Here is a 13,689-nt window from a genome sequence, read left to right on the forward strand (position 1 = left end):
CAATCCAACTAAATTGGTCTTCTTAGTTATCTTCACACAGATACTCCATCTCCCCTTTCCATTCCTTTGAATGGGCTGTTCCTGATGCCTGGAATGCACTCTCCCCTCCCTTCTACTGCTTAGCATCCCTAGACTCAGCTAAAGCACCAATCAATATACGAAGCCATTCCTAATCCCCCTTGGCTGCTAGTGATCCCCACAACAACTTATTTCATATACAGTTTGTGTCTTTAAAAAGGCATTTATATAGCACCTACTGTGTGCCAGTCACTGATAAGTGCTTTACAAATATTATCTCATTTGAGCCTCACAACAACCCTGCAAAGTATGTGCTGCTATCACCTCCGTATTATAGTTGAAGAAACTGAGGCTGCAGAGGTTAAATGACTAGCTCAGGTTCACACTAGGTTATGTCTGAGAATGGATTTGAACTCAGGTCTTCCTGACTCCAGACCCAGCACTCTATCCACCCAGCTACCTATATACCTATATATACCTGTGTTATAATAATATTTGTATTTGGGTCCAGTGGAGCTAGGCGATTTGTCTTCCTTGTTCTACACCAAGGAGTCCCTCTCAGCTCTGGACCCACATGTGTGCAGACTGTGTTCACACCTCGGGGGAAGAAACTACCCAGAGTTTTCTGCATCATACCAAATATACCAAGTCCTTTCAGGACTGAGCCTCCTGTTTCTCCAGAAGTGGCCAATACACAGTCTCGTCACTCACGGGGGCGAGCTCTATAGAAGAGAGGGTGGTTGCTATTTTATTCTCCTGTCTGTATATACACATATACATAAATATACATACACATGTTTTCTCTTAGTTAAAATATAAGCTCCTTGAGTTTACAAGGCAAGAACTGTTCCATTTTTGTCTGTATTCCCAACACCTAGCATAATGCCTGGTACACAATAGACACTTAATATATGCTTGTTGAATTAAATTAAGGATGGCTGAATATTCCATTCTGGTATTGTGCCTAAAATTCATAATTTCCCCTGACCTTACTCACATACCTGTCTCAGCATCCTTGTTGCCTACATCCTCTCCTACCATGGTATAACAATCTGGGGCCTCTCTAGGACCTTTATTTACCTTGGGGGCTCGGTAGCAGTTGGGGTAGTGAGCAGATAGATCCTTAGAAGTAAGAGGTCACAATTTTATTCCCTGGAATCCAAGGACAGGCAGGCAGGCAGCACAGGCCCAGATCCCCAACACGTATTTATCACCACTGAGAAGGGTGGGCATGTGTGAGCATACTGGGAAGTGCCTAATTAAAGGGAGACTTTGAGCAGGAGTACTGCAGCTGAGAAGGGGCAGGGCTGAGCTGTAATGAGTCTCTAATATTAGCAGAAGGAATTCAGTTCTGCCTGCCTGCTTGGGTGGGAATGTTCTGCTCTTCAAGGAGGGAATCCCAAGGGGAAATTGACTTTTTGGAAAGAGTCTTCCTTTCCCCAGGGGATCCGCTCTGGGAGACAATATAGTTGGGGAGGGGGAAACCACTGCTGTAAAATGACAGAATTTCAGACATGAAAACAAAGGGTAAAATTGTCAAAATCCCTCCCCCTGAAAATGAGTGGGGAGAAGGGATTGTGAAAATAATGAGAGGTGGCATGGTTATATTCATAGAGATTTTAAAAAGTGGCACCATAGAAAGATCATCACTGGGTGTGATGTCAGACAATCTGGGTTCAAACCCAGCCCATCCCCACTGGGCTCAGGTACAAAGGAAGAGAGACCATAAAAAATGTAGAGCTGCAAAGGATTCCCCAGGCTATATGGTCTCATTTTAGAATAAGGAAGCTAAGGCCCAGAGAGGTGATATGCTTTGTCCATTTTCACACAGCTAATTAATAGCAGAACCAGAAGGAGAATTTAGTTTGGTCTTTTGACTCTCGGTTGGGACCAGATCTGAAATTCAATTCAATAAACTTGATTCTTCTGGAAAGTGGGATTTAACAGGTATTTTAGCATCATGGTTTAGTCCTAAATCTTTAAAGAGAGGAAGAGCAACTATGCCTAGCTATTCCCACTAGGAATAGTTCCCATTTATAGAGATAGCCTACAAGCCACAAAACACCTTCCTCTCGATACTGTGAAGGAGGCAGTGCAGAGATGGACGAGGAAACTGGGGCCCAGAGGTGAAATTACCTGGCCAAGGTCACACCGTATTTGAGGTAAGGCTTTCTGCCTCTAAGTCCAGGGCTTTCTCCGATGTTCCACACTACCTCCTACTCCCACAAGAAAAATCTCTGGGCCACAGTTCCACCAGTTTGGTAGCAGCACTCCCTCCTGTGGGCCCCCACCTCATTTTTCTATCAGGACAGAAGCAGGGCTTTGATGTAAAAACAAAGAATACTAAAGGGGAAAAAGAGGAAAAGGAAAAGGGAAGGTTTTGATGCAGCTGGGTGATAGAGCGGATAGAGAGGAAAGGGAACAAACATTTATTAAGCTGCATACTTTGGGCCAAGTACTTTATAAGCATTATCTCATTTGAACCTCAAAATAATCCTGGGAGGTAGAAGTATAGAGTTCCCAACTTGGAATCAGGAAGGCCCAAGTTCAAATCCTGTCTCAGACACTTAACTAGCTGTGTGACCCTGGGCAAGTCACTTAACCCTGTTTGCTTCAGTTTTCTCATCTGTAAAATGAGCTAGAGAAGGAAATGGCAAACCACTCTGGTATCTTTGCCAAGAAAATTCCAAATGGGGTCATGAAGAGTCAGACCATAACTGAAGAGTCAGACCATAACAATAACAACAAAAGCTCTTCCCAAGCCAAGTTTTAAGTTGCCGCTTACTTGGCAGTTTTTTGAAGGACCAAATATATCCATTAGGATGTTGTAGGACCTGTAAGAAATGGAAATCTAGGGCTGTACCTTCCACCCATTGCAGTATATTTACTTTCCTTATCATAGATAGGAATTTCATGCCCAAGTAGCTGCTAGACTTTTGGGGAGGCCTTTTCTGATAGAGGGAGGATAGCTATCTTTCGAACTTGATAAAGTACACCATTTTGTCTCAGTTATCTAGAACTTAAATGTTTGGAGGCATTGTGGTATAGTGGAACAAGCCCTGAGTTAAGAGTCAAGAGGACCCAAGTTCAAATATCAGTTCTGCTACTTAATGTCTGTGTGACCCTGGGTAAGTCACTTCTCCTAAAATGTGTTTCCTCATCTATAAAATGGAGGCATTGGACTAGGTGATCTTTGATATTCCTTCCAGCTCTAAACCCAATGAGGTTCTAGTTTTGGCTACCTTGTCCAGAGTAGAATCCCTGGGAGCAAGTGGAATATCCTAACCATGCTTCTCTCTTCCTGTGTCCCCTATAGGCCCTTCTTCTGTGGCTTGCACCAGTCTCAGCCTCGCTCCAAGATCAGTACTGTGAGAGCCTATCCTTAGTCAACAACACCACTGGTGAGTACCCCCAAGGCATCCTCCTCCTCCCTTTTCCCTAAATGCCTCCTAAACAGTATGCACCAGAGTTGGAGAAGTAATAGCACAAAAGCCATTCCTATTGGACCTCCATTTCCTAGGGAGAAGCCTTTCTTCCAGTTCTTTTTCATACATATGTACATACTATATACATACATACATACATACATACCTGCCAGAAAAATCTTCCTTCAGTGCCATTTTCATCATATTCCTCCCTGGCTCAAGAACACCAGTATTATTCCCCATTTTCTAATGTATCCAGTTCAAACTCATAAGCCTTCTACTGAAACCCTGATCATTCTCTAAGTCCATCTCTTTTTGTCCATGGTGAAGCTTTACCCCATCCTACAAACTAGCAGGAATAGATCTTCAAGAACCCTTTTTCTTCCCCACTCCAACCCCAGTCTAGATACTGACCTCTCCCCCCATCTTTGTCAAAGGTAATCCAAAGCCCCACTCCACTCTGACCTTTGGGCCCATTATCCCTTCCCAACAGTCATTGGTCAGGGACCATCATTGTTAACCAAGGTCCATGGGGTCTTACTATCTTCCATGCTTCTCCTGATGGACCCTAAGTTCCACTTGACCCTTCTATCTGCCATGAAACTGAACCCTCTTTCATGTGTCATCTCCCTTACTTAGAATGTTTTTCTAATTGTATGCCCTGCATTTGTCACTCTACTTGGCACAAAGTGCCAAACAAATGCTTCTCTTTTCCATGACATGAAAATCACAGTCAGAGTTGCCTTTCTGAATTGTACCAGCAAAGCTTAATTCTGATTGCCCAACCCCAAACAAGGGTGCTCAGCAGTGGGCATCAGGCTTATGTGTCAGATGGGAGAAATAGGGAGATGTGCCATCTAGAGGCAGAAGGAGGGTGGGAGGAGTGGAGGAGAGAAGGAATGGTGACAGAAGATTAGTCTTCCTTGTACCCCTCTTGAGCTTGAACTCTAGCTAACTATTTAATAAAATTTTGTTGGTGCCTACCGTAGGTGGAGCACTCTACCCATTGGGAAAGGGATAAAAGAAGAAAGACACACAATCTGACCACAGCCTGATGGGGGGAGGGGAGGACAAAGTGGGGAGGGAAAAGCAGAAGGTACATACCTGAAATAGCTTAGACATAATGAAGATAAATACCATGAAGGTAATCTCTGTAATGGGCTTTTTATTTTCACGTTGATTAGTTCCAAGTAGCATATCAATAAGTACAAAATCCTTTCCTGCTAATCAAAGAAATAAGTGCTTTATGGAGGTAGAATAAAGGATCTCTTAATCTAGGAATGGAAGTGATTTAGGAAGACTTTCTCATATACTTTACATTCAATCCTTATAACAACCCTGTGAGATCAATAGTATGAGTATGGTTCCCTTTTATTTATTTATTTGTTTGTTTGTTTGTTTATGTTTTTACAGATGAGGAAACTGGGCTCAAAAAAAGTTAATGGTAACTCATTTCACTAAGCAAGGGGAGAGGGAATGACATAGGCAAAAATTTGGAGGCAGAACCTACCAAGTTGTACATAGAGAATGAACAAGCAGAGACCCATGGTTGGACAAGTGGCTTCAATGTGGGCAAAAGGAAGAGATGGACCTAGAGAATCATCAGGAGCTCAGCTGATATGTGAGGAATTTGGACTAGATATATCAGGCTGCTAGCAGAGAGCTGCTAGGGTTCTTGAGTCAAGGAAGAGCATCATGAGAATGGTACTGGAGGAAGATTAGTGTGGTAGGCATGTATGAAGAGGAAGCAATGAGTCCCTCTAAGAAATGGGAGCCTCCTAATAGGAATGGCCCTGGTGACCCATGACAGAAGGAATGGCTGGTTGGGCTCCATTAACTCATTTGTTCTGCTCCCTAAAGAACTCTATTCCATAGCTTATTGCCGTAGGTGTCATCTGTCCTTGGAGGTTGTGATAAATGGCATTCATTCCCCTGTGATTTATATTCCCTACTCCCTCTCCTCACCTCACCCTCACCACTGCCTCCCTCCCTCAATCCAAAACTGGCTTTATGGTGTGCTGATCGATCACCCTCTGCAGAAGCCTCTGATCAAGTGCCATTTTTCTTCCTCCCTCCCTGGACCTGCCCAGACCAATGGGCACTGGGAGAGACAGATGGAGAGTGTGGGGAGCAGATAGGGGACATTGACAGATGGATGGTCAGTCTGGCTGCCTAGTGACACCAAGACATTGGTTTTCTGTGGGGAGTCCCCATCCTCTTTTCACATGGCATATTCCATGACCAAGGAGAGCACCACTGGGAAATAGACTGGAGTTTGAGCTCATCTGTCCATCTGGCACAGTCCAGATAGGTCACAAAATTATAAAATCATGTAATTGTAGAATAACAGCATCAGAACCATGGTGTTTATATAAGTTCACATTTACCTAGGACTGTAAGGTTTACAATGTATTTTATATAATTCTCACTGAAGCCTCACAACATCTGTGAGGTAGATGACATTAGTCTTCCCATTTTACAGAGAAGGAAATTGAGGCTGAGAGGTTAAGTGACTTGTCCAGGGTCACATGGGCATGAAGTATTGTCATAGAAAAGGAAACCCACTTCTGACAATTTAGAATACAATCAAATAAAAAGTTTTATTTCATGCATTGTTACAAACCAAAGCAGAGAAAAGCAATAGTTGGTACATGGAGACGTGTTTCTATGAGGCAAGTGGGCTTCTAAATAGGAACCATTTCCCACAGGTACTTGTGGAATACAAAAAGGCATATAATCATGCTGTGTTCACAACTGGTCAGCCATTGGCCTTGGGCTCGGTTGGGACAGTTTTTCAAGAGAAGGAAAAAAGACTTTTTAATTTGCTGGTCTGTTGTTGGTCTCAAGGGGCCAAGTCAGAGTGGACTCTCTGTTTCGTTCATCCTTGCCTACAAACTGGGGTAAAAGGAGACAAAAATACATGGGTTAGACGTGGCTTCCTGTTTAACACTGAAAGGAAGGCTTAGTCTAAGATGGAATTGTTTACACCAAGAAAGGGGAAAATATAGTGCTCAGCTTAGTATGAGATACAGGATTTGAACTCAGGTCTTACTGACTCATCACACTGATCTACCCACTACCTCATGCTTCCTCTGCAGATTAATACCTCATTAAATTGGGGAAGGACCTTGGGAAGTCATTAGGTCCAACTCTCTGCCTTCTTCTGTCTAAACCAATCAGGTCCAGTTATCTTGACTGTAGAATAGATTTGTATCCAGAGGGCCCAGTCTGTCCTTACTGAGATGATGACCTTGTCAACTAAGGGAAGGAACTCTCTGGACATTCTTCCCAATTCACTACCCCCTGAGAATGGTAGTGGTTGAGATGGTTTCTAGGGTAACGAATGGTTCAGTTTGATCACCAAAGAACCTCAGGAAGTAGGATAGTGAAGAAGAGACTCCCTGTGCCCAAAGAACCTAGAGATAGAACCAGAGTTCCCCCTTCATCTACTTTATATATTGTCATAGTTAAAGGTCACTCACCTAGCCCTCTCACTCCCTTTCCTGAACACTCTGTACCCACCAGCATTTCCTGCTGACAGATGAGTGACAGCTAAGGGCAAAAATGTGGGACTAGAATTAGCAATCCCTCTCTGTGACCTTTGGTGTGACCAGAAATTCCATACTGGGAGACGATGAATGAGAGGCAGCTTGGATATAGGTCATTAAACTGTCCCCCTTCTCCTCTCTCACTGTCATTGCCCTCCCACTTTGCTGTTGCTCTTGGCCAACTCTGATTGAGCACTCACCCCATGCTATGTATGGAATAGAATACTGATGGTATACAGTCCCTGCCTGCAGGGAGCAGACAAAAGTCTAACTCAGAATTTCTGGGCGCTGTGGTCCTGCCCTACTGCTCAGATTCACAGCGCCACATTATAAGGAGATGACTTCCTGAGGTCCCAAGACTAATTCAAAACAGTCGCACTAATATTTCAGTCTGCAGCATTTCCTGAGTATCCAACCGTGAGGGAGTTAAATGCCAGGTAGGATTGGATCTGGCCCATTCTCTTGGGGTTGCAAGGCTATTAGAGAGTAAAGGAACCCTCACTGCAGGTGTCCTGGGGATTAGCTATGGATGGTGGATTTTTCCTGCTTGACTTATGGATGTACACATTGTTTTTGGTGGAATGATTTTTTTAAAATTGCACAGAAGACCCTCTGGAGACTTGAAGTAGGGCAAGACCATTTTAAGTCTTGGAGAAAATTCAAGCAGAGGATCAGAAGGAGATGGATTGGGGGCAGCTAGGTGGTGCAGTGGATAGAGCACTGGCCCTGGAGTCAGGAGTACCTGAGTTCAAATCCTGCCTCAGACACTTAACACTTACTAGCTGTGTGACCCTGGGCAAGTCATTTAACCCCAATTGCCTCACTAAAAAGAAAAAAAAAGAAGAAGGAGATGGATTAGGATATTTCTTGGCCTCCATGTTGCTTCTATTACCATCCAGGTGATGGGGCATAGGTATCTTGTTGCCTTATCCCCCTGCCATTGGTCACAGTAGGACATATATCTAGATAGGTTAGGACCAACCTTGAGTTTGAAGACAAAAAACTAGTATAATTGGCTTTCTGAAACTCTGAAGCTCTGGGAATCTTTCAGCTTAACTGTTTTTTAAAAAAATTTTAATTAATTTTTTAAAATTTTACAAAAATTTTGTGTGTTTAAACCAAAACCACCTCCCATCTTGGAGCTTGGGATAGAAGGAGGACCAAATATAGGGAGGAAATCATTCATTCCTTCTGTTCTTATGGGTTTGGAATCCATGACAGCATGGGGCAGATGCTTTCCTTTGTACTCTATATGAAGAAAAGGGGCTAACACCCACAAATTACACTGATAAACAAAATTGAAGTGGGACTATGTCACATATAATGTACTAAAAGCTTTCTTATAACTTTTGCAGCAAGTAGTAAAGGTGCCACTTTCAAGTGCTTCTTCTCTACCCTAGCAGGCATTACTTTAAACTACTTTGCACTCCAAAAAGTTATAAAACTGAATTAATTTAAAAATATTATTATCAAATTAAAACTTTTCAACAATTCAATTTAGTTCTCCCCCAGTTGGTATGGATTAGGGTTGTTGTTGTTTAGTAGTTTCAGTTGTGTCCGGTGCTTCATGACTCCATTTAGGGTTTTATGGACAGAGACACTGGAGTAGTTTGCCATTTCCTTGTCCAGTTGATTTTACAAATGAGGAAACTGAGGCCAGATTTGAACTTATGAAGATCAGTCTTCGCAACTTCAGGCTTGGCGCTCTATCTACCACACTACATACCTGACCATGGATTAAGGTAGTCTGAGCATAACTCACTTGGGCATTCAGTGACTAGGGCTCTTTGTTGCCACCTGATATGACACTGAATATCAGGGGGGAGGAGCCAATCAAGCAATAAATCAACAAGCATTTATTAAGTACCTACTATGTGTCAGGCCAGGGCAGCTAAGTAGTATAGTCCATAGAGTGGCATGTCTGAAGTCAGGAAGACTCATCTTCCTGAGTTCAAATCTGGCCTAAGACACTTATTAGCTGTGTAACCCTGGGCAAGTCACTTGACTCTGTTTGCTTCATTTTTCTCATCTGGAGAAGGAAATGGCAAACCACTCCAGTATCTATTCAAAAAAAACCCCAAATGGGGTCATGAAGAGTCAGATACAACTAAAACAACTGAAGAACAACCAAATGTGCCAGGCATTTTGCTAGATGATGGGAATACAAATTCTAAGGATAAAATAATCCCTAGTCACAATGAACTTATTGGGAGAGATAACGTTAAAATGTTTTCAGCATAAATATAAAGTTAATGAAAATATATGAAATCAAAATACAAGGTAGTTTGAGATGGAGGTACTCCATATAATGGTTGAGAGGGAGGACACTCTCAGTTGGAGGCATCAGGAAAGGCTTCATGTAGAATATGATTTTTGAACTTCATATTGAAGGAAGAGGACTCTAAGAGGCAGATATAAGGAGAGAGAGCATTCCAGGCATGAGGGATAGCCAATGAAGGGCATGGAGATGGGAGATGGAGTATCATATGTGAGGAACTGAGAATAGTCAGACTCTAAGAGGCTAGATCAAAGAGTACCAAAGAGAAAGAAAGTCGGGAAGGTCATGTTGATTTGGGGCCTGATTACCACAGGCTTACCTTACTGGAACTAGCTGAGTGTGAGCAGGTCTTCTTTGAAACAGCAGCAGGTCCCTGGGAAAGGCTTAATTGGACATAATATATCTGCCCTTTGGCAGGGATGAGGTTTGGGAGTGGGGTTAGTGGAGGAGGCTCCTGCCTAGTGAGTGTTGTGGGATGCTAAGTTTGGGAGGCTAATTTGCAAAGTTGTTTTAGCTTCATTCCGAAATCTTTTTTGGGGGGGTAGCAATGAGGGTTAAGTGACTTGCCCAGGGTCACACAGCTAGTAAGTGTCAAGTGTCTGAGGCTGGATTTGAACTCAGATCCTAAAAATCCAGGGCCGGTGCTTTATCCACTGTGCCACCTAGCTGCTCCCTTTCTTTTAAAGCCAGACCAATATGAAAACAAAAACAAAACTGAAGTCCCCATCACAGTCCCTTTGGCTTGGGAGTGAGGGGAAAAAATGTATATTTGTTACAATAGGACTTTGCCCTGTTTTCCAAGGCATTTCCAGACAAACAGTGGAACCCTGCAGTTCCTGGGTGGAGAAGGGTGTTAGCTTTGCCCCAGAGATCTTCAGGTGTACGTGATCAGTCCCCTGCTTGCTCTGCCCCTCCCCCAACCCACATCCTCTCTATCTAGCAGGCAGAGCAATTTTGGCTCTTCTGTCTCTGCAGCTAGTCTTAGAAGTCATGGGTCTCTCTTTGTCTCCCTATATAGCTCTTTCATCTCACTCAACCTTTTCATCTCTCTCTCTCACAATTTCTTTCTCCTTCTCCTCCTCTTTTTTTCCTATATGCCTTTTCCTTTCCTCTGCTTTTCCTCCTCCTTTACCCTCTTCCCTCTAACTTTAATTCCTTCCTTCCTTCTTTCTTTCCTTCCTTTCTTCATTTCCTCTCTCCTTTCTCCCCCCTTTCCCTCATTCTTTTCCTCCTTTCTCCTTTCCTTCATTATTCCCTTCTTCTTCCCTTCCTTCCTTTTTCTTCCCTTTCTTCCTTTCCTCTCTTCCCTCTTTTCTTCTTCCCTTCCTTCTTTCCTTCCTTCCTCATTTCCTCCTACTACCTTTCTCCTTCCTCTTTCCCTCCCATCCTTCCTTCCTTCCTTCCTTCCTTCCTTCCTTCCTTCCTTCCTTCCTTCCTTCCTTCCTTCCTTCCTTCCTTCCTTCCTTCCTTCCTTCCTTCCTTCCTTCCTTCCTTCCTTCTTTCATTTCTTCCCTACTTTCTCCCCTCCTTCTCTCCTTTCTTCCTTCTTTTCTTCTTCCCTACCTTTCTTCCACCCCACTCCTTTGTAGTCTCAGTCCCCACCCCTCTATGAACTCCTTTCTTTCTTACAGCCCTGTGTTATGCACTGTTCAGATGATACCACTGAGCTGGCTCCTGGCTCTGCCCACTGCCTAATCAGCAAGTACCCACCCTTCTGAAGGTCTCTCCATCTCTCCCAACTCCCTATTCTGTCAAGGGAACAGGCTTTAGGCTGCCCAGAGAAGAGAAAGTCAGTAGATGGTTGATGTGTTTATGCGCAATATTTTGAAATCCTTCTGTATGAACTGCAAGCAGCTGCAGTGGTCTGCCCAGAGGGCTCATTAAAGGGAACCCTTCCTAATGGAAGGTGCTGAGTTAGCCAGGAGCTGCATCCCAGGATGTTTACTAGGTGGGGTATGAATGGGGTGAGAAGGACAACAGTGAGGTAATCAGACATCCTGCAAGACAGAGGTAGATTTCAACTTCCTGTACCTCATAACAATGTCATCCAAAACACTTACAGACCCCATGCCCTCCCTTCTTTCTCAGCTTTCTGTCCCTCTCTCCATTTTTCTCCCTTGTTGCTAAACTACAACTTCTATATTTTTTCACATTCAAAAAGCTAATCCCAGCTGCCACTTCTGATTGGTACTTCCTTTTCTGTGGTCACATACATCACATTCATTGCTTTTCTGGTTTCACCCACCTTTCCTCAATAAGTACTATACATATAGACTTGCAGCTGAAAAGATCTTTGGGGTTACCTAAATAAACTATTTCATTTTCTTCCTTTTTTTGCAGGGCAATGAGGGTTAGGTGACTTGCCCAGGGTCACACAGCTAATAAGTGTCAAATGTCTGAGGTCGGATTTGAACTCAGGTCCTCCTGAATCCAGGGCTGGTGCTTTATCCACTGCGCCACCTAACTGCCCCCCTTTCATTTTATAGAAAAGTTGAGGTCCAAAGAGAAGTGACATGGCCAAGGTCATACATCATTACCTTCCATCCACCATGGACTTGTGCCAGGGAACCCACCCCCCAATCCCCTTACAGATATAAGATTTGCTTTTCCCATTCCTGGCACCTTCTGCATTGTCCAGTAGGAACTGTGGACACTATCAGATAGAGGCGGAGAAGATAGATTTTCTATTCATTGGCTCTACTTAGCATTCATTCCTCTGTCCCTCTCACCCTCCCAATCTCTCATGCAGATATTCCCTAAAGGATTTTCTAGAATCCAAATGTAAAGGTCAAAAAAACAATGTTGGCATCTCATTTCCCCCTGTCACCTCCATATTTCTTGCAAGTCTGCAATAGGGATGGAAGGGAACAAACGCAAATGACCTTTGTGGAAAAACCAGGAAAGAGACAGGAAAAAAAAGATCAAAACAAGAAAAAGGGGCTAGATATTAGGAATAAAAAGGAAGGATCATTTGGCTCTCTATAAAATTAGATGGCTTCCATGCTCTTCTGAAGTCCCTTCTATCTTCACCTATCTGTGATTCAATGATCCTGTGATTGGGGTCAAGGCCCAATCAGCCAGATTGATGCCCAATATTCACTTCTTTCCTCAAGACAGGCAAATATTGATTAATGCACACACACCTCCAGATCCCTGGACCAATTGTGGATATGTGTCCAACCTATCCTAGCAGGTTCTTGGTTTAGTCTTGCCCAAGATATCTAGATGTTTTCTGGTGTCCTCTTTCTGAAAAGGCAGACAGAGAAACTAATTAATTGGGGGCAGCTAGATGGCACAGTGGATAAAGCACCAGCCCTGGATTCAGGAGGACCTGAGTTCAAATCCGGCCTCAGACACTTGACACTAGCTGTGTGACCCTGGACAAGTCACTTAACCCTCATTGCCCTGGAAAAAAAAGAAACTAATTAATCACCCTGTCCAGTCCTGCTTGCTACCAAGCCCTAGGCCTGTAGTTGGTGATTGCTCCTGCTTTGCTATTTGACTTCCCCAGAAGGGGATTTGGTGATAGCTGAACCTGATGGTACCCAGAGGTCAGACTGAGACAGAAGGTTGGCTAATGTGGATACAAGAAGGCTCCAGAATGACTTAATGTCTTCAAGTCAGCATTTGGGTTTTTATGAGGTTGTGAGAAGTTGTTCTCCATGTCCACAGGGGAATGTCTAAGAGGAAATTGACTTAGGTTAAAGCAGAAGAAAATGCTGTCAAACATAAAGAAAAACATCTTATAGTCCAGAAGAATAAGGCAACTAAGAGAAGCTAGGGAGCCTCTTTTTTTGGGGGGGGGGCAGGGTAATGAGGGTTAAGTGACTTGCCCAGGGTCACACAGCTAGAACATGTAAAGTGTCTGAGGCTGGATTTGAACTCAGGTCCTCCTGAATCCAGGGCCAATGCCTTATCCACTGTGCCACGTAGCTGCCCCAATATGGAGCCTCTTTATAGAGACCTATAGGGAGAAACCAGAGAACTACTTGTTTGCTGTGACTTAGCTATTCCTTTCTCATGATGTCTTATGTTCTTAGCTCTGAAGTTATGCTTTTTTTTATTCTATGCAAGCCTGACTGACCTACTGCATAGATGAGGAGGTAAAGCAGTGCACATATCATGAGGGTTAGGAGTACTAATAGACTCCACCTGCCCCCCAAATATGTACCTTGCTGAGGTTTCCTCCACTCCTACCTGACCTGAAGTTTCCATCATTATAGTTAGTTTCTGGCAGTATCAGAAATTTAGCTATTTCCAAAATGCCAGTACACTGAATGATCAGTGCCAACTGTTCTCTTCTCTGCCAGCCTATCTACTGACACATTTTCCTTATTCATTTCCACCTTGGGTTCAAAGGCAATCAAGGAGTATGTCTCTATATTTTCTTATAAATTCCTAAAACTGAAAGATATTTCTC

At 43.4% G+C, this 13,689-nt stretch overlaps 1 protein-coding gene across 2 annotated transcripts in view; it reads left to right on the top strand.

Annotated features, from left to right (window-relative positions):
- The window catches only part of CRHR1 (corticotropin releasing hormone receptor 1), a 103,283-nt gene that overhangs the window by 46,995 nt on the left and 42,599 nt on the right, over window positions 1-13,689 (top strand). Inside the window, exon 2 of one of the 2 annotated variants that reach the window (XM_044005401.1) lies at window positions 3,335-3,419. In XM_044005401.1, coding sequence (XP_043861336.1) covers window positions 3,335-3,419 — 85 coding nt within the window. Of the gene's footprint in view, window positions 1-3,334; window positions 3,420-13,689 lie in introns of those variants that run through there. The other variant, XM_044005402.1, reaches the window with a different exon arrangement.

This window comes from Dromiciops gliroides, chromosome 4 (assembly GCF_019393635.1).
Source record: "Dromiciops gliroides isolate mDroGli1 chromosome 4, mDroGli1.pri, whole genome shotgun sequence".
Taxonomy (NCBI): Eukaryota; Metazoa; Chordata; class Mammalia; order Microbiotheria; family Microbiotheriidae; genus Dromiciops; species Dromiciops gliroides.